The sequence below is a fragment of the Gaeumannomyces tritici genome, assembly GCF_000145635.1.
Source record: "Gaeumannomyces tritici R3-111a-1 unplaced genomic scaffold supercont2.5, whole genome shotgun sequence".
In the NCBI taxonomy this organism is placed as follows: Eukaryota; Fungi; Ascomycota; class Sordariomycetes; order Magnaporthales; family Magnaporthaceae; genus Gaeumannomyces; species Gaeumannomyces tritici.
Genome location: NW_008804549.1, coordinates 673,099 through 698,228, shown reverse-complemented (window position 1 = coordinate 698,228; position 25,130 = coordinate 673,099). Strand labels below are relative to the sequence as shown.

The window sequence follows — 25,130 nt, the reverse complement described above, 5'->3', positions numbered from 1 at the left end:
CAAGGCGGACTCGGGCTCGCCGTGCCCACATTCTCCTGCGCCTCGCAAAGCTGTCCCCATGAAGCCATCGTCCAGAAGCCAAAGTCGCCAATTGCGGAATCACATGCAACTTCAAGGTTTTTGGGGATAGCTGAAGCCAAGAGTTGCGGCTGCTTATATGCCGCTTGATTATGTGAGCTGGCGTTGATAAAAACCTGTTTCGGTTTGAAAGATCAGCGTTCGTCTTTTGGGATAGCTGAAGTCAAGAGCCGCGGCTGCTTATGTGCCGCTTGATTCTATGCGTTGACGTTGATAAAAACTTGTTTCCCTTTGGAAAATCAGCGTCTCGGCATGGGGCGGGATTTGCTGTCACACGGGGATTGAACCAGTGACCCAAAAAGGCCGAACGGACGGCCAACAGGACGAGTCACAGGATAACGATAGGAAGCTGGGCGTTGGTTGGGCCGGCTGGAAGGGTTACAAAAACCCCGCATGCATTACGCGCCCGGTCGAAAGGGAGTTTGTTCCCTTCGACCCAAGTACGTATTTTTCTTATGCGCCCAAATAGCTTATATAAAAAAAGCTTATTTTTCGAAGTTTTCGCCGGAAATTTTGCTTTTTTAAGCATTTTTTAAAAGCTTTAAAAAATTATTAATATATTAAGCATTTTTTAAACCAATTCCAAATTTTTTTGTAACAAATAATTTTTTATTATTTTAAAATTGCTTTAATATATTTATATTTTTGTTAAAAAAAGGTATCGTTAATTTAAATTATTTTTAATTATTATTTATTTTTATAGGTTTAATTCCTTTTTTTATTGCGCAAATTTTTAATAGCGTTACCGCAATTTTACGCATTTGGGCAAATAACCAAGCCGGTTCGCCGAAATTTGCTTTTAAAAACGAAAAAAACCTTGCTAAAATAAACGGCTTTATATTTTTTTGTTGGTATTGCACTTGCTTTGCCGTTTAAAGCTTGCAAGCTTGTATTTATTATTTTACAAAGGCTAAACGCGATTAATAATTACGCTAAAAACCGATTTCGGCGTTGGTCGCCGTTATAACGGACCCCGACAAGCCCCCGCAACCGGCTATTCCGCAACCGCTTGCTATAATTATTAAATTTACCGCTAAATTTTTTAACCCGTTTATTATTTTAAGCAACAAATTTGCTTTTGCTTTTAAAAAGCTACGCGTTTTTTCCGAACCAATTAATCCGCGGCAAATAACCTTACTTATTGCGATAAAATTCGAGCTTATCGGTAAAAATCGCTTTACCCGGGTCGAAAAACAATAAAACGATTTTAAACAAAACCTTACAGCACGCGTTAACGTTTTAACAAAAAATTTGGATTACGCTCGTAATTTTACCCGTACCGTCTTTATACAAACAAATTAACAATACAAAGCCATTGCTTAATTTTTAAAAAAAAAAAGGAAAAACAAATTGCATACAAAAGCGCCGTTGCAAAACGCATCGATATTATCGAAAAGCGTTTGCAATTTAAAGCAAACCAAGCATTTAACAATTTCGCTTTGCAAATTAACATTATACGGAAAAACCTTATCGCTTTTACTTAATAAATTAAAGCCCAAAGCAAAACTACCAAATTGCAAATTTCCGCTTTTCGAAAAAAACATAAAAAAACCATCGAAAAAACCAAATAAAAATTTGCTTTACGAAAGCGGAAATACAAATTGTTAAAAAAGGAAATTATTTAACTTTTTTTTTTAACGCACGCAATAAAAATTACCTTTAAAAATACAACGCTTTTTAACGAAATTAAAAAGCGTTACAATAATTTTAGCAAAAAAATTAATAGCAATTTCGAGCAATTATAGCAATAAAATAACGCTATTACCGCTTTAAAATACAATTTTGGCGTAATTACAAAACTTTACCAAAATTATTTTTAATAAATTTCCCGCATTACATTACCAAAATTTTTATTTTTGTACAACGAAAGCCGGTAATTTTTAATTAAACCATTATTTTTCGATATTATTATAGCCAATAAAAAGCCCGCGGCCGAGCTTTGCGGGCAAATACCGTTTTAACCGCCCGCCGTAAGCTTTAAAATTGGGAACGACAACCCGAAGCCCAAACGGAACGGTTCGGCAAAACCATTCGCTGCCCCCAAACGGTCCTATTTACGAACCCCCAATAAGGTTCGTTAAAAACAAAATACCTTTATGCTCGACCTAAATACGGAAGCTATTATATTTTATACTATTTCCATTTTTAACGAATTTTAGCAAAATAACGGCGGAAAATAACTTTTGCCCGTTACCCAAAGGCTAAATTACCAGCCACGTATTTCGGGGAACTTTACGTACGCTTAATAAATGGAAAAAATTTATAGCGGCCTTTAAATATTTTACCAAACAATTTTAGCTTTTCGGCATAAAATTAAAAACCTTTTGCAAACCATCGAGCTTGTTTAATTTTAAATAGCAAAATTGCGCTAGCAATATAATTTTACCCGTTAAAATTACATAACGGTTTTTTAAATCGTTCAAAACGGCGTAACCATTTCCAAAGCACAAGCCCGGAATTTTAAAAAAAAAATAATTAAAAATAGCAATTTATTTGCCGCTAAAATATAAAATGTTATTGTTAAATCCGTTAGCGATAATATTACCCGCAAATACGTTTATAATAAAATAACCAAAGCTTACGAAATTTATTAATTAGCAATTAAAAATATGCATTGTTGCTTTGCTTACATTATCGAAACCGTCGAACAATAAGCGGGCCATACGGAATACAAAATCGTTTATACCGAACAAAGGCTAAACGATTTCAAAAAATAATAAAAAGCTATAACGGCTTACCTTTTAATTACTTTAAAGCAATAATAAACGTTTGCCAAAAACATTATTGCCGAAATTAACCGGCAATTAACCAAAAGCAAATAAATGGATATAATGGCCGTATTGTTATAAATCGTTTTCCGTTAAACCTTTTGCCAAATTACCCCCGTTGTTATTAGCGCTTTTCCAATTCCGGTCTTTTTCGCCCAAACCCCGGTTATCCGGTTATCCGCGTTCCAAATTAACTTTACGCGAACCAAAAACAATTTAGCATTTAGCATAGCCTTATTCGTTTTAAAGCAATCCAATTCGATGTACCGTTAAATAATGCAAAAAAACTTTGCCGGATTTATAGCCGCTATATATCGATAAGCCCGAAAAAGTTTTTATTTCCAAATGTTCGGTATAATTAATAAAATTCCCCCAAAAGGAATATCGTTACAATAACCTTTTATATTACCAAAAAATAACCCTTTATTTTTTAACTTAAATGGGAATGGATACGGTTAGCCCCCGGGGCCTCCGCCCCGCTTACGAACGGGCTTATCCTTAGCAAATAAAAACCCTTTTCGCCGGTACGGAGCAATTTTTATAATTAATTCCGTTTTATTTAAATTACCCCCCGTTTTCGACGGAAAAAAAACGGAATTTAAAAATTGGTAATATTTGGTACGGGCTTTTATAAGCGCCGTTCCCCAAACCTTTACAAATAACGACCATAAAATTTTTTAGGTAAATTCCCATTTTAAAAAAGCCGTTTTACGCGTTTACGTAAAGAAAGCACGGATGTTAAAAAATTACGGATTTTTTAATATTTAAAACGCTTATTTTGGGTTTTTAGCCAATACGTTTTACAATTTTAACGAAAAACGCACGGATTTTATTAAATTGGATAACTTTAAATATAAAAACGATATCGTTGGGTTTTTTATAAAATTAACCTAGCTTAATGCAATAATTAAACTAACCGGTACCCGTTTTAAAAATTTTATTAAAAATTTTTTTTTTAACGAAATAAACCGGTTCGTTTACGCTAATAAAAGGCGCATCCTTAACGTAAACGAAAAATTTTTTGGAATTTTTTTAAAAAACCGGCATTACATACGAACTTATAGCGGCAAATAAAAGCACATTCCAAAAGCATTATAAAAACCAAAGGCCCAAAAAAAAGGAAAAAAGCAAACCCGTTTTAACTTCGAAGCGCTCGAACGCGGGCCGTCCCCGCAATAAAAGCTTTAAAAAAACCCCCGGCTTATTTTTAAATTCCCGTACCGCGGCAAACAAAGGAACGAGCCCCGGCCAAATTCGCAAAAATAATATTTGGACCATTACCCAAAGCGCTTTCGATAGCGTTAACCAAAAAAACATTAATGCCCGAAAAAAAAACGGTATTAATTGCTAGCGATGCGGGCGAAATAACCATTACATTTGGAAATGCTTTGCTAAAAAAAATACCGCGGGTACCGAACTTTCCCCATTACCCGCGAAAACGGCCGCCGATGCCAAAAAGCCCGTTATCGAACCCCCGCCGGTAAAAAAAAAACCAAAAAACGTTTTAATAAAAAGGTTAAAATAGTTAAAATGGCTAAATACGCTTTTAAACCAAATTATAACCAATATTTCGAAAAAATCGATACGGACTTTAATTGCTAAAATTTAAAGGTTTCGATAACGCTACCTAAAAGGTTTTGGGAAAGCAATAACGTTACCCAAACCGTTATTTGCGCCTTTTTTGCAAGCCTAAGTAACGGGTTTAACCCGGGTAATTACGAAACCCATATTAAATATGGCTTTGCAAATTAAAAAATAAAAAAAATTACGGTTAAAGTTTTTTTAAATTGCGGTAGCGATAACGGGTTTTTTATTTTTACTTAAATAACCGCTAAATTATAGCCATATATTATTAAACGAACGGTTTCGAAACCTATATCCAATTATATAAAACAAAAAAAGGACCCGTTAATTTATTACATACCCCGGGTTATTTTGCGGCATTATAACCACCGCTTTCGCGTAAATTTTAACGTATTAAACCTAAATCCGAATTGCAACGTTTTGTTGCCCGTTTAATGGATAACCCGCTATTACTTTACTAAAATTTTTAAACGGAATTATAAAAATATTCGTTTTAATATAAACGAATGCAAATCGTACCGCAAGCTTCGGTTCCGTAAAATTTTTAACTTTTGCGACCCGGCAAACATTTGCAATACAAACCTAGCTACCGTCGTTTTAATTAAAAAATTAACGTCGATAAAACTTTTGCTTAACAATACCAACGAATTCGATAATATTTTAAAAAAGTTCCGCAAATTTTTTTTAATTATATTCCCAAAAACAACCATGCGCTTATTAAACCATTAGCTTTAAAATTACAAAATATATTTAAAAAAAAAGCTATTTTTAATTAAAAATTTATATATAATTTTAACGAAAAAAAATTTAGCGTTTTAAAATTTTGGTTTATTAAAAATTTTAAAGTAAAACGGATGTACAAAAAAAAAGGAACGGTTGGAATACTTTTAATATTTACCGAAAAAAAAACTTAAAAAATCCGTTACGCCCAATTATCGATTACCGCGATATTAACGGCAAAACAATTTCGGAACGATGCCCGATCCCGTTAATAACAAAGTTTTAAAACCGCTTTCGCAACGCCCGGTAAATAACCAAAATTAATTTTAAAACCGGCTTTTACTTAATCCGAATAAAACTAAAGTACGAATAAAAAACGGCGTTTCGTTGCAAATATAGCCTTTTTAAATTTACCGTTATGCCTATAAGCCTTATTAACGCACTAGCTACCTTTTAACAAATAATAAACCACATATTCCTAAACTTTATTAACGCCGGCCTTTTGGTTTATTTTAACGACCTTTTTATTTACGCAAAAACAAAAAAAAAGCATAACGACTTTATTAAAAAAGTACTAAAGCGTTTAACCAAATACAACCTTGCCGTTAACCCCTGCAAATGCGTTTGGGGAACCCAAAAAATCAAATTTTTGGAACACGTTATCGGCCCGAAAGGAATTCGGATATTTCAAAACAAAATGGACGCGATCTTTAATTAAAAAGCACCTAAATAATTAAAAGAATGTTAATCGCTGGTTGGGTTCGCCAATTTTTACCGACGCTTTATTGCAAAATTTTCCAAAATCGTTAAACCTTTAACAACAACCAATGCCTTTTTAAAAAAAAATTGGACATGGATAGCAAAAATGCAAACCGCTTTCGAAGCTTTAAAACAAGCATTTACTTTGCTACTTATCCTGCGGCATTTTAACTTTACGCTACAAATAATTATAAAAACCGATGCTTTCAATTTTGCTTTAACCGCAATATTATTTTAACGCAACCTTATTAACGGCAAGCTTTACCTTATAGCCTTTTATTCCCGTAAAATAACACCAACAAAAATTAATTACGAAATTTACGATAAAAAATTACTTGCTATTGTAAATAGTTTTAGCAAATGGAAGTATTATTTTAAAAGGGCATAGCACAAAATTAAAATTTTTACGAATTACCAAAATCTGGTTTATTTTATTACGGCTAAAATTTTTAACCGAAAACAAACAAAATGGGCCCAATAACTTTTAAGCTATTGGTTTTTAATTATATACCGCCCAAGCAAGCAAAACGAAAAGGCCAACGTGCTTTCCAAATTCGAACAATACAAGCTTAAAAAAAAAGGGAATAAAAACCAACCAATTACAACGGTTTTTTAAAAAAAACATTTTAACCTTTTTTTACAAGCACTTTTATTTTTTTTAATTTCGGCAAAATTATGCAGCATCCCAACCATACGCTAAAATTAAACATTTACAAATAGGATTAAACAAACCGTTACATTTAATACCAAATACTAAAAGCACCTAAAAATTCCCTATAAAAAGGAAAAAATTAGCAACGGGCTTTTGTACCACCGCAATAAGCTATAAATTCCAGCACAATTAAAACTTAAACGCAAAATCCTAAAATCCAAATACAACATTAAAATTGCCGGATATATAAGCATAAATAAAACCTTCGAATTAATTACCCGTTACTTTTAATAACTTAGCATTAAAAAGGACGTTCGAAATTACGTAAAAAGCTATTTGGAATACTAACGCAACAAAGCGCCCAAATACGCTCCCTTTAAATTGTTTTAGCTTATAAAATTGCATTACCGCTTTTAAAACATTGTTGCTATAAATTTTATTACCGATTTACCCGATAACCAAAACTACGATTCCATTTGGGTTATAATAAACCCGTTTACCAAAATAAACCATTTCGTCCTTTTAAAAAAAGGACAAAAAAAAACGAATAACCTTATCCGCATTTTCGCCCGAAAATATTGGAAATTCCATAAAATTCCGTTAAATATTATTTTAAACCGAAACTTACGGTTTACCGCGCACTTATAACAAAATTTTTTTAGCTTTGTAAGGATTAAACCCCGGATAAACATTGCTTTTTACCCGCAAATAAACAAATAAACGGAATAATTTAACCAAAGCTTTAAAGCTTATTTACGGTTTTTTATTAATTATAAAATGTCCAATTGGGTAAATTTGTTGCCAATAGCAAAATTTGCTTATAACAATATTTCGTTAATAAATATTTTAATTTTTTTATTTTTTGTTAATTATAAATTCGAACCAATTGCATATAATTTTTTAAGGCCAAAACGTACAAAACCTTATCCCGTTAACAAATTTTATTTCCATTAAATGCACGGCATTTACAATAAAACCAAATAACATTTTAACGCCGCTTAAAAACGAATAAAAAAATGGGCGGATAAAAAACAACAAGCTTTGCCCGTTTTTACGAAAAAACAATACGTTATATTAAACGTTAAAAACATTAAAACCCGGCGCTTTATTAAAAAGTTTAATTCCAAACTTTTCGGCCTTTTTTAAATTACCAAAATTATTTTTTTTTTAACCGTTCGATTTGCGCTTTTATTATTATGGAAAATTTACTTTACTTTTTACGCTTTTTTAATCGAACCGTATCGGGCCGGCATTTAAATACGGCCCAACCCAAAATAAATTTTAAAAAACGTATTACCTTTACTAAACGTATTTAAAATGGAAAAGGTTAAAAATTCCCGTTAAAAAAATAACTTAATACAATATTTCGTTAAATGGCTAAATTTTAATAAAAAGGATAAAATAATATAAAAGCCATGGAAAAACTTTAAAAACAAAGCGGTAAAGGAAAAGGTTAAGGATTTTTACCGCCGGCATCCCCGGAAAGCCCGGGATACCCGTATTTAAAGCCCGAAATGTACTTTTAAAAAAAGGGGGATTGTATTATACGGGGATTAAACCAATAACCCAAAAAGGCCGAACGGACGGCCAATAAAACGAATTATAAAATAACGATAAAAAGCTAAGCGTTGGTTAGGCCGGCTGGAAGGGTTACAAAAACCCCGCATGCATTACGCGCCCGGTCGAAAGGGAGTTTGTTCCTTTCGACCCAAGTACGTATTTTTCCTATGCGCCCAAACAGCTTATATAAAAAGGGCTTATCTTTTAAAGTCCTCGCCGGAAATTTTACTTCCTTAAGCATTTCTTAAAGGCCTTGAAAAATTATCAATATATTGGGCACTCCCCAAGCCGATCCCAGATCCCCTTGTAACATTTGCTAACAGCCGAAACCCCGCATTCGATTCCCCTTTTCGGCGGTAACAGGAGCCAAGCAATTAGGGTCCTTGGTATTGGGAGGGACTTGCTGACAGCTGAAACCCCGCATTCGATTCCCCTTTTCGGCGGTAACGGGAGCCAAGCAATTAAAATCTTACAGAAGTTGACGTTCCCGTTACCATTGGAACCTTTGCCAAGTTTCGGGGTTTATAGGGCTGAGGTTTGCTGACGACATACAGTATCAGCCGTAACGAAAACCAAAGAGCCGAAGATTTTAGTTTAGGGTCCGTCGTTATTGTAAGGTTACAGCAAAATCCTTTGCCGAAAAAACTTTTGGCAGGACGAAGACACCGCCGGTGCTGCATTCACGTCGCCAGCTATAAGACTGACAGCCGAGCATATAAACCCTCGACAGCATCCGAATCGGATTCCCTCGAGATAACAACCTCGACAACAGCATTCTCACCCCCCAAGTTCAGCATTCAAACCCTGCCACACTTAAAATCTCAAATTATTCTCACACCGGATCCCCAAACCACACCCTTTCCACCATTCGCCATGTCCTATGATCTTTTCACCGCCGTGGGCTCCGCGCCCCAAGTGGAAAAGGATGGCAGCATGTCCAGCAAGGTCTCCTTGTCCCTGAACCTTGAGTCCATCCAGCTTGCCAAGTACCTCAGCGAGGCCTCCTTCTATGACCAGGACATTGCCGCCGACCTCGTCAAAGCAGCCCCTGAAACCAAGCAGTACATCCTTGAGCACCTCGGGGATAAAGCTTTGGTTTCTCGCCGGGCTGGCGGCGGCAAGGACTCCGGCAGTCGTGTTGACCGCGTCTTTGACCCGGTGCCTGCCCTCGGCGACGAGGAGCAAGAGGGCGACGATGGTGAGGCGTTTGCCGCGGCCATCTCCTTGAACCCCATTCCCATGCCCAGCCCCACTGCCAAGATCGCCGCCAACGACGACCGCTACTCGACGTCCATGGCTTCCAAGAACGGCGGGAGGTTCGACATGGTAGCTATGCCCACCCCCTCCTCCTTCTTTCTCTCGTTCCCTTCCCAAAGAGCTCCGTACAATAACAGCATGGTAACCGGACCGGCGACCACAAACTCTAGATCACGACCTGGTCGCAGTGGCTCATGAACAAGGGCCTTGCGGTCGCCTACGGGTTTGACTTTACCCGCTGGGACCTGACGCTCTCCGATAGCGATGCCGGCTACGAGATATCGGCCGCGCTCGATCCGTCCATGTTCGTGATCGATGTCGAGTCGCAACAGCCTCCCCTTCCCGGTGGCCAGCGTGGTTTCTTTCTCACCCGCTTCTCGGGCGGGGCGAGCGTCCTTGGCCCGCACACCTGCACCTTAAGGAGCTCCGTCACGGGGTAAGTGTCCGCGCGCCTGCTTGCCTGGGAGAGACCCTCGTGCTGATTGGGCTATCGCCCCCATGCAAACAGGAAATCGAGCCAGTTCGACACTGCCGGCTGGCGCTGGGGATGGGCTGCCCCTGTCACCCGGTCCTTCCTTGTTGCGGGATCAGAGGAGTGGGACGAGGTCAAAGAAAACCTCGAGATTCCGGCCAGCGCCGCCGACAGCCACTACAAGATCAGCAAAATCTTCTTCGACCTGGAGAATGCCTTGGTCAGCTCCGACAAAGCACACACTATCGTCCCCAACGTTCCCGAGGAGTTCCAGGAAAGTTTCGAAAAGCTGCAAACGGCCTGGAGGCACTACGCCCGGGATAACGACCACCACATCCTCGGTTACGCCGTGGTAGCCACGACCGCTTCCGAAAAGCACCTGGGCACTTTCCCGCCGACGTCGCTGCAGCTGCAAAACTATCCTTTCCTCAGCGCCGCCACGACCAAGCCGACCACGTCGACGGATAAGCATGGGGAGAGCAACATGTTCCAAATGCTTTATAAAACCGATCTCCAAGCTTTTCCCTCCGATCCTGCTCTGCCTTGGACCGGCAACTGGTGCCACCCGGACCTTAGCGGCGCCGATGGCACGCTTGGCTCCATGGCCATTTCGAACGAACTTTTCCTGGACGACTTTGTTGTGCCCAAGCTCGTCGCCTTCAACCGAGCCACTCACCTTGAGTCGCTGGCCCCCACGGTAACCCACAAGGGCGGCACAAAGTGGAGCTTCACCTTCAGATGGGGCTCGGCCGCCCATCCCGAGTCCTTTTTCGAATGGAAGCCAGCATCGCTGATTCAGATGGCAGCCCTCCGGATTATTTACGGGAACGGCATTGGCTGGACCTGGAGCACTTCCAGCCATCAATCAACCAGCAAGCAGGTCAACGGGGCCGGCAGATTTACCGCAACCCACGATGTGACAATGAGCAACATTTTATACGTGCCGCGGGGGTCCAACAAAGTGGTTTTAGTCCACACTATGAGCCACCACCTTTTCACCTCCCACCGGTGGGTATGGACCGATAAAAGCTCGTGCGTTCTTTCCATTTCTTTCCTCCCCTTTTCCTTTTTCTCCCCTTTTAAAACGTTAGGCTAATGCATAAATATCTATCCTTTTCAACAGGGCCACGGTCAAACGCAGCTGTATCACGGAGCTTACCCTCCGTGACGTCCTCGAGGGGCGCCTCGGGATGGAGATTCCCAAGGACCTCGACGTGAAGGTGGAAATACTGGACCGCAAGGGCACCTGGCTCGGGCAGAACTATGTCGCCGGCGTCGCCAACGCCATCGCCAAGTCACTCAAGGACGAGCAGCGCCTAGCCGCCGCTGTTAAGCAGATCAACGACAGGCTTTCGGGCCCCCAGGTCTTTGTCCTGCCGGGCGGCGGTCACCTCTTCCTCAAGAACCCCGTCTTCAACGGCCAGGGCGACCTGCTCCTGACCCTCGATTTCAACGGCCAGCAGCAGCGCAAGAACCCGCCCGGCCCCGCCAAGGACAGGAAGAGCCGTAAGGGCGGCATCCCCAAGTAAGATTTTGGATGGCCAGCCTAGCGGGGTTTGGAATCCGGGTCGCGTGTGTCACAATCGTGAAGAGTAGGCTTCGCAGCCAGGCTCAATTGATGCTATGGACGAAGACTCTCCTACAGGGAGGAAGAAGGAAGAGAGGCGCGGAGAAAAGGTGGTGCGGCGTCCTGCTGCACGGGCTACTCTGCGGCGCGTACTCATGTGGATGCCTGCAGCGTGCGGTGAACTGTCCTGGACACTCCTTTGAAGGTGCAAGTTTCCTTAAACGACGCCATTTCACCTCTGTTCTCCTAGGGCTAGAGCGGTACCGGAGTTTTTATTTCGGCCAGATATTACTTTCTAAGTGCCACAAACAGCTTTTTAACACGCTGCAAGTGCTTTCCCAGCAGCCGCACGAAATTAGGAACGTTTGCCTACCGGCCCTTTATTGCAACATATTGGCTGACACTGCGACCAGCGGTCCTTTGTGTGAGAGCCAATGAGGGGATCTCTGAAGTGGTCTGGTATCGATAATGTGTCGGGAGGTTAGGTCCCGCCGCAGGTGGAGGGCCCTGCCTGCACAAAGATATCTGTGCAGGGCCCGTGCACCGCCCTTATCAGGCAATAAGGGCGTGTGCTGGCGACGGCAGCATGCCGTTGCCAATAGCCCCCCCCCTTCGGCCAATGGGATAGCGCGCGCCCTCCTCGCCGGCCAGCCGGCTCGGAGGAACGCGTCGCTGCTGTACCGGCCCCCCCGCGCGCCAGCGCATCCGATCACGCCTTCTCCGTTGCGAAACTCGCAACTCCCGCTAAGGCCCAGCCAGGGCCAGGAAGACGCATACGACGGCGGCACCGGCACAAGTGCCCCTTTCCCTTCCCTTTTCCCCCCCATCGCACCCCTCCCAAACCCGGCCTACGCGCCCGCCCCTTGGGTCGGCCGCGGCGGCTGCGGAAGAAATCATTGCGAGCTACAGCCGCAAGCAACAACAAACGGCTCTAATCTGCATTGCGTTAGCCAGATTTATCGACGCCGGCATTGCTTCCCTCCCGCCGGAAGCAATGCACGAAGCCAATGGGTGGAAAAATGGGTTTATCGAATACGCTAAACAAGCCCTTTACGGCCTGCCAGCTTGTGTCAAGGTTTGCGACAAGGTTGGAAGAAATTTCGAGCAATGGAAAGTATAGCTATACGGCGCTCCGTTGGATTCTTACGTCTTCTTGTCTCTGCTATTCTTCCTCTTGTGCTCGAGAAAAACCGCTTTGTATGCGGTGGTAGCTTGGCCACATTAGGAAGAAAGCACTTTATCCATCGGCAGCCTGCACGGGGATTTACTTACCGAGCTCTCCAGATGAATGTTCCTGTCCTTCCCTCCTCGATGTCTCAGCTAGCTCTAGAGAGGTGAATATGCTGCTCTAGTTGTTGTTTCCCCACATGACCGTCTCGTGCTGATCGGGCTCCCGAGGTTGGTACCTGACAGCTGGAGGCCAATCTCCTGCGCTGTCGTGCAGCCCTAACCCCCGCTGCTTTGGGCGTCAGTCAGCGCCCGTGCAGCAGTCGTCAAATCCCGCTGCCCCACTTTGCACCTGTCAGCCTTTTTTTGCGCCATAATCGCAGGGCTTTCCCCGCCATCGCGTCGCGCCAAGGAACTTGAACCACCCCATCTTGCCCCTGACCTGAGATTCTTTGGGTGCCGCGCCATTTCCTTCGCCCGCTCATGAGCCGCTCGGCTGGTCGTAACGATTACTTTCTATTCTTATCCCACCTCATAGCTTCCAAGACGTTCTGCTCTTGCTCGGGGGGTCGCCCTCTCTCCGAAACACGGCCTGCCCAACTGTCCCGCGGCACTTGTCTCGTCATCGAAGGAGCCTGCCGCCTGGCATACCTAGTCGCCCACCTGAGCTACGAACCCCCGGCAACCCAGTCACCCATATTGCGCTGTAGAGCGCCAGCCCCAGATTTGTGGTGCAGGGTGACCAAACCACGGCTTCCCCGTTGATCAGGGGTCACAATTCTTCTGTCGTCGTCCCCTAAGGAGTCAAGGCTCCAGCACCAAGACGCCCAACATGCCCCCTCCCAAGGCGGCGTGCATTGTAGGTAAGCTCACATTTTTATACGGCAGCGTAGCCGACATGCAAGTCTCCGCTGACACGTCTTCGTCCCGACAGGTGCTGGTCCGGCAGGGCTCATCGCCGCCAAGTACCTTCTTGAACAGCGATTTCCTGCGCCGCCAGGCCAGCTTGGAGCCCCGAAGTTCAAGGTCACCATCTACGAGAGCAAGGGCAGGATTGGGGGTCTTTGGCCCGTCAGCAAAGATGACACGGGTGGTGACATTCACCCCCTGATGCGAGTCAACCAAAGCAAGCACACAGTCCAGTTTAGCGATCTCGCATGGGGTCTCGAGATACCCGAGTTCCCCTATGCCTGGCAGGTTGGCCAGTATCTCAAGAGATATTACGAGCGCTACTGTAGCGGTGCCGAACTCAAACTGAACCAAAGAGTCGAGGAGACTGCCCCCGTCAAGCCTGCTGGTCTTCCAGGCCAGTGGGCTGTCACTACTCGCACCGGCGATAACAAGACAGAAAATAATGTGTTTGACTGCGTCATTGTTGGCTCCGGCTACTTCGGGAAGCCACTCGTGCCCACCATGTTCAAGTCAGCCGGAGTCCCCGTCATCACGAGCACAGAGTACCGGGATTTAAGCAGCCTGTTCGGGGCAGGGCTCGACAACACACTTCTCGACGCCAAGATCAAGGCCGAGCCTGCACCAAACCCGAAGATTCTCGTTGTCGGCGCCCAGATGTCTGGCATAGAAATTGCTGCATTGATCGCCACCAACCTGTCCTCGGCAGTGTTCTCTCCCAAGGAACGCGCAATCCCCAACGCAAGCAGATGCAGTGTCATCCACATCGCCGAGCAACCTTCCTGGATCTTCCCCCTATTCACAACGCCTGCGGTAAGTTATGAGGGAACCTTCCAAATTGTTGTTTTCTTCGGCCAAGCGCTAATTCTTTCTTACGCAGCCCTCGGAGGCGATTCCGCCCTTTCTTCCCTGCGACCTTCCATCATACAACCTCGCTAATCGTCCCTTGCCCCTGCGCAACACCCAAGGCTCGCTGACTGTCGAGCGGGCTCAGGAGCTCAACCAGATCTTTTGCACATCTTTGGGAGGGGCCCAGGACGACTTTGGAAGCGTGCTGGGAATGAGAAAGAAAAACTTGTTCGATCAACCCCCTCTGCTGGCCATGAGCGAGCACTACAGCGAGTTTGTGCGTCTTGGCCAAATTCACCCCATCCGCGCAAGAGTGACGAGCTACTCTGGCAAAGAGGGCACGATTGCCGCTTCGGAATACAACGAGGAAAGATTAGGCGACGCTCTCAAGGATGTTATTGCGATTGTTTTGGCCACGGGCTTCAGTGCCAGTGTGTCACTGTCGTTCCTTACGGAGGAACTAAAGGCCCGGCTAGGGTACCAGGATCCGGCGGCCTTGTCCAAGAACCGTGGTCATATGCTTTCCCTGGGCTTCCACTCCACCCTCCACCCCGGAACCCCTGGTCTGGGGTTCGTGGGCTTCTATCGCTCGCCCTACTGGGGTGTCATGGAGATGCAGGCTCGCTTTCTGGCCTCCATGTTCTCCAGCTCGCTCTTCGGAGAGTCCCTTCCGGATCATCTCCAGTCTGCTCTTGCCGACGACACGTCGCTCGCCCACACGACCGCCTTGCGAAAGGACCCCCGCATCACGCAGTTTCCCATGGGCGATTACGCCTGGCTGATGGACCAGTTCGCCAAAGCCTTGAACATCCAAATCTCCCGGCCGACTGCTAACAGGCCAATGCCGCCCACACCACCCACCAACTTGCCCATAGACGTCCTCACCCCGGCCCGGTACATCTCCCCAGACGCAACCGCGGAGCAGATCGCCGAGGCGCAGGAGGCCCTCCGCCAGACCCAGGACACCATCGTTGGCGGCCTGACGCAGCGCAGGTTCCTGGCCCATGCCGTCTTCCGCTCCCTCCACGGTGAGTGGCAGGTCGAGAGAACGCACTCCAGCCCTAAGTACACGGACCAGAACGGTCACTTCCGGGGCAAGGCGGCCTTCCATCTGAGAGACGGCACAGTTGATGGGCGCTCCCTGGACAGGACGACGCCCCCAACGGATATAGACCTTGGCTTCGAGTACCTCCTCATTGAGGAGGGCAGCTTCACGCTAGCGACCGGGTTCGAGTTTCAGACTACGCGACGGTATATCTGGCGGTACGACGAGGCCAGGGACAAAATTAGTGTCTGGTTCGTGCTACCTGACGACAATACGCGGGCCGAGAAGCTGTTCCATCAACTCGACTTCCCTGTGCCGCCGGCGCTCGGCAACAGCGGCGAGCAGGAGCGGCAGACACACGGCGCCTCCGGCAAGGCGGCCGTGTGCGAGGCCAGCGGCGGCCACCTGTGCGAGCAGGACTACTACACTAGCCGCTACGGCTTCCGGTTCAATGCGGTCAAGATGGACGACTGGACCCTCGACGTCGAGGTCAAGGGGCCTCGCAAGGACTACACGACGGTGGGCGTGTACAAGCGCATATTGCCGGAGCGGACAGAGGCCAGGGCCGAGAAGATCTAGTCTGTCTTCCACACCTGGACACTGAAGAAGCTGCGCCTAGAAACAACCGTCGGACCCTCGGTGCTATGTCGACAATTTCCGCTCGATCCCACGTTGATACTCGCGTTGAGAGTGGCCTGGGGACGCCTGGCAGTACTGGTCGACACCAGCTGTTGCAAGAAAGCAGAGCATGCAGTAGACGGGATACTTGATACATCTCTACTTCCTGGGCCGAAGGAAAGCAGTGGGGGTGGGAGACGTTCAGGCTTTATATACTAGGGCTAGGTAGCTACTCTACCGAGCACTGACTGGCCACGGAGAAGCCGGCCTAAGGTCTCTAAATAGTACAGGGTCGCTGGGACCGGTTTGATCTCGTAGATCCTGGACCGGGATCTACTGCTTTATGACACCATACTCTGCCTATCTGCATAGATTAATCAATCAGGTGGTTTCTTAAATCCGTTCAACTGTCTCTCCTTGACCGCAATGTTCCTGCCCGTTTGGCCATGCCCCTGAACCTGTGTTGTACACAAACAGGTATCATCTCACATACATACAGCCCGAGCCGGGTGTTTGATGCCTTCCTGTCTCACGGGAATGTGTCGTCATGGGCAAGCTACTAATGGTGGGATGTAAATACTTTTCTCCTGGCTCTACGTTCTTTTTGTTTGTGTCTCCTAGACACGTCGATGTCCCTCACTCGATTTCTTCCGTTCCTTGTCCCATTGAGGGAGAATCCTTGCCAGCTAGGTGGCAGTGCACTGGTATGCTCTCGTGTCTTCCTCTTTTGACCCATGCTATACCAGCACAGTGCCCTAAGGTCGTCCAGGCTATGCCTTGAATCACGCCGTTACTTCCACCGCGTATAGACCTTTGCTTCCCATGCCATCAGCGGCTCTCTCCCCACCCACTCGCCGGGAACATCCCGCGACTGCGTGACCTCTCTCCAGCCCGGCGCGCCCCGCCCAGGCCAGTTGGGAACGACGTACTCGGCCCCCGGCGTGGCGTTGTCGGTAAAGTTAGCCACCACCACCACGGGCGCCTGGCCGGCCCGGACCCCTCCGCGCGTCCAGGCCAGCACCTTGCCGCCGCGGCTCCGGTCGACGTGGATAAAGTCCGTGTCGTCGACGCCCAGGGCCGGACACTCGGTGCGGAACCTCACCAGTCGGGCCACGTATGCGAACAGGTCGCGGCGCCAGGCGGCCCCGTCGACGCGCTCGTAGTTGACGGGGTCCGTCTGCTTGTAGCGCATGTCGCCGCGGCTGCGGTCCATCTGGTCGGCGAACTCCTCGCCCGCGAATATCATGGGCACGCCGACACTAGTCAACAGCAGAACGAATGCCAGCTTGGCGCGGCCGCCGACGTCCCAGACGCCCGAGGAGGTGAGGAAGTCGAACAGGCGCTCCTTGCGGTAGCCCTCGACGTCGTGGCTGGTCAGGTAGTTGACGGCCTGGGAGCCGTCGGAGAAGCCCGTCGAGGTGCAGTCGACGACGCGCCGCACCGTCGCCTCGAAGCTGCCGCCGTCGTGCGCGCCCGCCTCGCCGAGCAGCAGGGAGCGCGCGCGCTCCTGCCACGGCTCGTTCCACAGCGCGTCCAGCACGCCCGACCGCACCATGTCGAGGGGCATGCTGAGCTCCTCGCCGATGACGAGGAAGCCGTCGTCCCGCGCGCCGCTGCCGTAGCGGTCCCGGTAGAGCTGCCAGGCGCGTTCCTTGTAGGCGCGCACAAAGTCCCAGTTTCCGATGTTGTTGACGCTGTCGAGGCGCAGGCTGCAGACGCCAAAATCGGTCATCCAGCGCGCCAGAGCCAGCTTGTGGAACTCCCAGGCCGGGCGCAGGGCCCCCCTGGTGGGATCGAGCCCGCCATCGCCCGTCTGCGGGTTGTAGGTGTCCTGCGCCTCGGCCAGGTAGCGCCACAGCTGGCCACCCCAGCCCTCGCGCTTCTGGCCCACGGCGTTGGACTGGTACGCGTCCGGGTTGTGCGTCTCGGTTTCGGCGCGGAGGTGGAACTTGGGGAAGTCGACGTGCTGGTAGGGGTCGTGGCCAAAGGCCATGACCACGTCGGTGAACAGGCGCACCCCGCGCCCGTGCACCGTCTCGACCAGGGCCGCCAGGTCCGAGGCGCTGCCCATGTCGGCGTCGGGCGCGAGGTAGTTGGCCGTCGCGTACCCCCACTCGCCGCGCGGCGCCGCGTCGGCGGCCGGGAGCAGCTCGAGCGCGTTGACGCCCAGCTCCGCGAGCAGCGCGCGCCCGCGGCCCAGCGCGGGGATGGAGGCGGCGAAGCCGGGCCTGCCGGCGTGGTCGACCGGCTCGGCGTCGGGTGCGAAGAGGGCGCGCACGTCGGCAAAGGTGCCCTTGTCGACCTCGACGCCGCCCTCGACGCCGGCGCGCGCCCACGTCACGGGGAGCTCGTAGATGACGAGGTGGTTGTTGGCGGGCAAGGAGGCTTGAGGCGGCGTGCGGACGCGGCCCGGCTCGTCGCCGTCGACGTCGCAGGCGTGCAGGGCGCCGGCGCGGTGCTTGATCACGGACGCGGGCTGGGTCGGGTAGGCGTCGGCGCCGGCCACGACGCCGCGCTTCAGGCGGTAGTCGACGGTGAAGGCGAAGGGGTCCGTCACCAGCATCCTGCCCCGGCGCTCCGGCGAGGTGTCGTCCAGCTCAAACCAGTAGTGGTACACGGTGTCCTCGGCCAGCGACAGCGAGCGGGGGCTCAGCTCCCACAGGTCCTTCTTACCGTCGGCGGCGGGCGCGAGCGGCCGGTGCGCGACCTCGACGAAGGATCCGGGGGCGCTTGCATCGTATCTTCCGAGCACGAGCTGGGGAGGTTTGGTGCCGAAGTCGCGCCCCGGCGTCCACAGCGAAAAGGCCGAGGATCTGCGGTTGAGGAAGTCAGCCGGGTACGCCATACTTTCGCGTCGAGTCTGCAGTTTCGGAGCGGTTGATACCAGATCACAACATCGGCCTAACCATTGCCAGTGGGGAGATGGGCTAACATATACCGCCCGCCTACTGGGGGCGACCACACAATGGGCGCGTGTGGGCGTCTCTGGCTGATGGGCAGCAGAGGGGCTGAGGGATCGGGCTGCAAGCCGCATAAGATGGAAGAGCTCTAGGCCATATTGGGATGCCCATATTGCAGGGTACATGCGGGCTCCCGGCTGAGGAGGGGAAGAACGCTGGAGTGGCTGCTGTGCATGTCAGCAGCTAGAGTTGAAGTGCTGAAAGCTGCATATCGCTCACTTACAGCTAGGGGGGTGTTCTGGGCGGTCTGGAAGGGCACATCTGGCCGAGCTTGGACAGATCAAACAAACAAGACCATAGCAAGGTATGTGGGTTTTATTTTCAGCTATGTTTTAGCGAATTGAAAACTTCTGGTCCAATCCAGGTCAATTTAGCAGAGCCCACGCCGAAAAGGCACCCTTACTTGCCCCAGCCGACCTTCCCCCCTCCTCACTAGCCAGCTACCTATCCTCCATGCCAAGCCCAACCTGCATCAGAAAAGCCTCTATGGCTGCAGAGATGCCGATGGCGTGGACGCCTTGCAGCCATTCGTTTCCTGCCATGTCGCTTCGGGCACGCCATTGGTTCGCACCACTGTCTGCCTCGGGCACTGCCACCGCCCAAAGGTCGGCACATGAAGACTAAGAAATGGTAAGGCCCTGAGAACCCCTCCAAGTCGCTCTTGATCTTCCCCTTTCCCATTTCCCTTGACTGTCTGCTATCCCAAAATTCCCACCACCAAGCTCTTCGCCGAGTCCACGACAAACCCCTGAATCCACGAACCACCACTAACAAGTCCAACACAATGGACGCCGGCGCATCGATCCTCGCATTCCTCACGGCCGGGCTGCAGTCCGCCAAGCTCGCCTACGACCTCGTCTCGGCAATCAAGGACGGCCCGCAAAGGATCCGCGACCTAAAATCCGCACTTGGCCATCTCGTCACCCAGTTGGGCTACCTAGAGGCCGACCCTTCCCTGGTACCGCAGAAAGACGCTGCCATCATCCAAAAGTGCCGCGACAACCTCAAGCAGATCAAGATCGAGGTTGAGAAGCTGTGCATCTCAGATGAGGATGGGATGCTGAGGCGCATGTGGAAAAAGATGAAGCCTGCGCTCAGGGAGAAAGATATTGCGCAGATTCTGGCCAAGGTGACTGCTCAGACAGCTACCATCGGAGTTTACGCTATCGTGGCGCAGTCCATTGCAGTCAATGAGATCCACACCCATCAGTCCGAGTTCCACAAGGAGAACAGGGCCGCTCTTGGCAAGCAGTCAACAGATATTATCGGCATTGCCTCACACCAAGTCACGATACACGACACAGTGATGGGGAACAAAAGAGTCCTCGCAGATATCGTCGCGTGCCAGACAACCACTCAAGCAACCCTGCATCAACAACAAGCGTCACTTGGCGAGTCTGCATCACGCCAAGGGAGATTCGAGAGCACAATTTTACGAGACCTCGAGGTGCTTCTGTCCAACACGGCTGAATCTAGGGCGATACTGGACAAGCTGTCTGCCTTGGCATCGAAGACGTCCACTTCCAGTAGCTATGAAGACGCCAAAGCTCAAGCTGAGCTCCAGGCCTCCATCGCCACGTTGAAAAGGCTTGTTGACAAGAAGAGCCAGGTCGTCTCAGGCGAGAAAAGTAACTCAATCAGGCAGGCCATAACCAGCATTCTTCAATTTTTAATCAGAGAGGCGAAAGCGGAATCATATGATCCCGGCGCGTCTTATCAAACTCGCGCGGAAGACGCCACGCAAATCTTGGAGCAGATAAAATTCCACTTCGAGAAGCAGCCGCAGGGCCACCTTGCGCTGGATACGCTGACAAGACTCAACCCTGCATGTGAGTCTCCGGCTTCGTACCCTCAACGTTGCCCACGTCCTTTGCTCACCATCGCCTATCAGCCATGCGAGCGCCTTCACTCATCGGAGAAAATCGAATTTGCGAGGGCAGTACGTCCATGGAATTCAACACGCAACATGCCGATCTTTATATCAAAAGAAGTCGGTTCACGTCCACATCCAACAAGATACACGATGAGCAAGACCAGCAACGAGAGCGTCAAGTGGGCCATCGCCATACCGAGGTGCGATCGGAAATTGCCATCCGGAGTCGTTACAACGAGTCAACCGGCGGTTTTATTCTGAAAGCGTCCGTTGTGGAAGCCCTGAACTACTATAGTGGGGCCCGAGTCGTGTTGGCGCCGATAGTAGCAGTTCACCGCGTCGTTCCGAGCTATTCCGACGTCTTCCAGTCGATCAGGGATGGGCGGCTGGACAAACTCATCAGTCTCATCAGCGACGGAAAGGCATCTCTCAAGGATAGAGATGAATTTGGGGCCTCTCTCCTTCACGTAAGTGTTTACTTGGTAAGGGAACTATTGAGAGACAATCGGCAGATATCACTAACATTTAATTTGCTTACACAAGTACGCATGCGAAGTGGATTCTGCAGATATCTGCAAATTCCTTCTCGAGCACGGAGCAGACCCTAATGACGAGACAAGTATTGCCAGAAATCCTTGGCTGTGTATAATTAGGGGGATTTCTACAACGGGTCACACGTAAGAGATGCCTCCTGCAATACGTTTTCCGAATACGGCATTGAAAGTTAGCTAATATTTCTTATATTGGATATAGTCCGCTTGATCTCCTCGGGTCACATAACTTATTCAGTGCCACGAGCCATGACAATGCCGCATTGTGTGTCAAATATTTAGTTGGGCATGGGGCAGTAGTTGAAAGCGATGCCCTCCTGCTCGACGCTTTTAGGCTCCCATATGACCAGGTAGGTTTACAAAACATGCCCAAGAAGTCACCTACCACCCGTTGCGCTCTGTTTGGTTTTAGGCCTCGTTGGTACTAAAAGTTCCTGTTACAGAATCACCTCCAAGCCGTCCTGTGCGCCGCATCCTCAACCATTGACATCAGTCGGCACCGTATTCTAGGACGAAGCTTGTTCTCGATTGCTTCTGAGGGTTACCACCCCAGCCCTTCAACATTCCGGGTTTTAGTGGAAGCGGGAGCCAGCGTCAATGGTTTATTCAGCGATGAGCCACCGCCTTTGGTTGTCACTATCGAGAACATGATTCGGGGCCGCCAGAAGTGCCGTCGATATCTTTCCCACCAAGACGCTGTGCAAACGATGAAGTACCTGATGGCACAGGGAGCCGATGTTCACGCGACGTGGCAGGGGCGAAGCTGCACAGCGATTGCATACGGGGAAGATGACGATACCTCGAGTTACATTGGGGACGTCTGGGACGCAGCACTAGCGTCGACAGGCCACGATGTTGAGCAATTCAGGAGACAGGAGCAGCAGCCGCATTCTCCGCGTTTCTGGGCCAGCCTACACCCAGCATGGCGCCGCCAGTCGTCGTACAGGCTGGCAGACTTCAGGGACATTTGGGAGGGGGTGGAGCATCTATGTCCCTACTACGATCAGGTCATGTCGGCTGGAGAGGGTAAAATCACTGTGGTCGGGGAGGATTGCGGTCAATATTGGTGTCCCGGCCACAGAGCTGAGGTGGAAGAGCTAGAAGACTCGAGCTCGGAATGGGAGACAGAATCAGAGGCATGATCTACGTAGCCTAGGCTGCCTATGACCTAACCGATGGGGAGAACAGCCACGTCGAGCAAAGACGCTGGTAGGCCATGGGCTGTGCTGTGCTCCCATGTGGTTACAAAGGGATGCGACGTACCATTACTACGCTACAAGCTAAAATATAACATTCAATGCAAAAACCGTTATGAGAAAAAGCTGCGAGAAGGACTCCGCGGCCGGTGACCCTGGTGATGTGGCGACGACTGCCGAGCTGCGGGCGATGCCTCCCTAGACGGAGACCACACGCCGCCATCCAGCTCCACTGGCTGCTGGTGGCTTTGCCACTTGTACGGCAGACCTGGTAATCTTGCGTCGTGCGTGTACCTCCCGTCCGGCGAGAGCTCCGCGTACGTAGTCGCCGCCGAAAAGGGCGAGCTCGCTGTCGCTGCCGAGTACGGAGACGCCACGCATAGCTCTTTTCCCGCCTCCTCTCCGCTCGTCCCGCCACCAAACGTGCTCTTGGCGGGGGCGCCGCTGGGCGCGTGCAGCTCGTGGCGCTCTGGCCCGTCCGGGTCCAGCCCCGCCTGCAGCTTGCTGCCCCTCCCCTTCCTTCTCCGGCGGACGAGGAAGAAGGCCAGCGCGGCCGCGAGGACGACGATGACCACCGACATGACCACCATGCCGGCAATGAGCGCCACGGGCGGCGGGCTGGGTGGAGGCTCGGATGCGACGGCGCCCGTCGTTGTATTTGGCAGCGGCTTGACGTCTTCCTGCGAGCCGTCGGCCGCGATCAGGGACCAGATGCCGTCCCAGCTGTTCTCCCAGGAGTCTCGCGAGGCGCAGAGCGCTGTATCCAGCGGCTTGATGGACGTCGGGTCCACGGCGCCGGGGATGTTGGGGCCGGGCGCCTGGGCCAGGATCCACGATCCCCTGTAGTTCTCGCCCAAGTTGACGGCGACGAAGGCGGCTTGCAGAAAGGCGCGGCCGAGCCGTGGGCCCAGCACGCGGGGGCCGCTGCAGGGGAAGTACTGGGTCGGGGAGCCGACGATGGGCTGGGTCAGGGTCAGGCTGAGGAGGCGGAAGGGGACCTTGATGACGAGCGTCTGCGAGCCCGTGTTGTTGGCCCGGAAGCTGAAGGACAGGTAGGCGGGCGAGAAGGCGATGCGCTTGTAGGCCGGGCCGTCCGTCTGCCACAGGTACAGCCCCAGGTTCGGCGCGAACCGCACGGGGAGAAGCTTGGCGACGGCCTCGCAGGTGCTCTGGTGAAAGCTCACGATAAACAAGCAGGAAAACGCTTAGCCTCGCACAAACCGCACACGACGAGGACATGCAATACCACAGGACTTCCAGCTTCCAGCAGAGTCACTAATGTCTTCTGTGGCTACATAGTATCCGCGCTGCGCTGCGGTGTACTCCATCACTCCGGTGCACTCGTTGATATAAACCCAGATCACCCAGGGTTTGCGGCATCCATTCACATTCCAACGGTCTGATCTGACAAACATATCGATTCTCCACTGCCGCTACATGCCCCTCTTCTCTGCCACACCTTTTGCCTGTGGGTCCCATATGTGCAGAGGAACTTTGGTAGCTGTTGCTGGAGTTTCTCTTGGCGTTTGAGCTAACCTTGTTCGACACTGCATTCCTCGCTCCCATACGTCTCCGTCTCCTGCCCATCTCCGTATACTTGGCGGGACAGGTGCAATGCTAACATCATCTCGCCAGCTGCCACAGTTACAATCACTGCCACCGGCCCAATATACGAATAGAGCTCGCATATAAGCCCTCCGCCGGCCCTTGACCTCCACAGGTCCCTTACCCACAGCATGCGGCAGCCAAACCGTGCCAAGTCAATATCAGATGCACACATGGGAAGCTTGAGTAGCAGCTAGAGGACTACAAGTCATCAGGTCTCTGTTACTTTCATGACAGAACTACGGGTTTTGGCAAGCATCTACGGTCTACTGAGAGTCTTGGGGGCGAAGAAGAGAAGCTCTCACACATGGACATCCTGTCTTCCTAGTCCTAAGTAGCCGAGGCCTTGAGCATACCACCAGAAGGGACACTGAGGTGCTAGTTATGTAAATACTTTCACTGGGCTTCTGCTTCCATCCGCTCGCCACTGTCCGGCGTGTCTCGTGGACGCTCCCCGTCTGTCTCAGAGCCCGTCCTACATACATCATATGATAGCAAAGAGATGTCTAGGCCTGTTTCGCTACAGGGCACGCATGTCTTATGGCCCGATACAGGTCCCTCTTCCCAACCTAGCACAGTGACAACTTTCTGCCTGACGGCACGCTCCTTGAGGCATGGCCTACATCGCTCCTGCTAAACGTAGCAGCAGGCATCACCACAACACTCCTAGTTTCCGTAGCCCGCACTCCTGCCAGAGCGAGCTGTCTTGGCCGCTCCCCCTTGCGTCTTCCATCGGCCCTAATCGCCAGGATGGATCGCGCGAGAGGTTGCGGTCAGGACAATCCAGGAACACGCGTTCCTCCCTCTGGCCCCTACTGTCCTCGCGAGGCGCCAACCGTGCTTCCTCCCATACGCCTGTCTCCATACACACCAGCATTCGGTCGCGGGCAACAACACACCCGACGGTTACCGCGCCGCGGCTCCCCGGGAGTGCCCCCCC

General features: G+C 50.0%; 6 protein-coding genes across 6 annotated transcripts; 3 read left to right on the top strand and 3 right to left on the bottom strand.

Moving 5' to 3' along the window:
* Positions 1-758: 758 nt before the first annotated feature.
* Positions 759-2,860, bottom strand: GGTG_09224 (hypothetical protein; the record flags this gene model as incomplete). Its single annotated transcript, XM_009227068.1, has 11 exons — positions 759-898; positions 1,085-1,296; positions 1,437-1,557; positions 1,736-1,751; positions 2,171-2,196; positions 2,319-2,348; positions 2,411-2,446; positions 2,527-2,577; positions 2,634-2,655; positions 2,709-2,774; positions 2,828-2,860. 11 exons carry the CDS (start codon positions 2,858-2,860, stop codon positions 759-761), a joined length of 753 nt encoding a protein of 250 aa, XP_009225332.1.
* A 6,058-nt stretch (positions 2,861-8,918) lies between these two features.
* On the top strand, positions 8,919-11,793 carry GGTG_09223 (hypothetical protein). Its single transcript, XM_009227067.1, has 4 exons — positions 8,919-9,447; positions 9,549-9,814; positions 9,887-10,882; positions 10,974-11,793. Exons 1-4 carry the CDS (start codon positions 8,995-8,997, stop codon positions 11,377-11,379), a joined length of 2,121 nt encoding a protein of 706 aa, XP_009225331.1. The 5' UTR covers positions 8,919-8,994; the 3' UTR covers positions 11,380-11,793.
* A 1,151-nt stretch (positions 11,794-12,944) lies between these two features.
* Positions 12,945-16,482, top strand: GGTG_09222 (hypothetical protein). The gene is made up of 3 exons (XM_009227066.1): positions 12,945-13,447; positions 13,519-14,306; positions 14,374-16,482. Exons 1-3 carry the CDS (start codon positions 13,417-13,419, stop codon positions 15,964-15,966), a joined length of 2,412 nt encoding a protein of 803 aa, XP_009225330.1. The 5' UTR covers positions 12,945-13,416; the 3' UTR covers positions 15,967-16,482.
* Positions 16,483-16,536: 54 nt separating this feature from the next.
* On the bottom strand, positions 16,537-18,898 carry GGTG_09221 (hypothetical protein). Its single transcript, XM_009227065.1, has one exon. It carries the CDS (start codon positions 18,848-18,850, stop codon positions 16,796-16,798), a length of 2,055 nt encoding a protein of 684 aa, XP_009225329.1. The 5' UTR covers positions 18,851-18,898; the 3' UTR covers positions 16,537-16,795.
* Positions 18,899-19,661: 763 nt separating this feature from the next.
* On the top strand, positions 19,662-22,705 carry GGTG_09220 (hypothetical protein). Its single transcript, XM_009227064.1, has 5 exons — positions 19,662-20,794; positions 20,857-21,305; positions 21,382-21,515; positions 21,592-21,739; positions 21,833-22,705. The coding sequence occupies exons 1-5, from the start codon at positions 19,750-19,752 to the stop codon at positions 22,529-22,531; spliced, it is 2,475 nt and encodes an 824-aa protein (XP_009225328.1). The 5' UTR covers positions 19,662-19,749; the 3' UTR covers positions 22,532-22,705.
* Positions 22,699-24,675, bottom strand: GGTG_09219 (hypothetical protein; the record flags this gene model as incomplete). The annotated part of the gene is made up of 3 exons (XM_009227063.1): positions 22,699-23,754; positions 24,183-24,383; positions 24,547-24,675. The coding sequence occupies 3 exons, from the start codon at positions 24,673-24,675 to the stop codon at positions 22,699-22,701; spliced, it is 1,386 nt and encodes a 461-aa protein (XP_009225327.1).
* Positions 24,676-25,130: the final 455 nt, after the last annotated feature.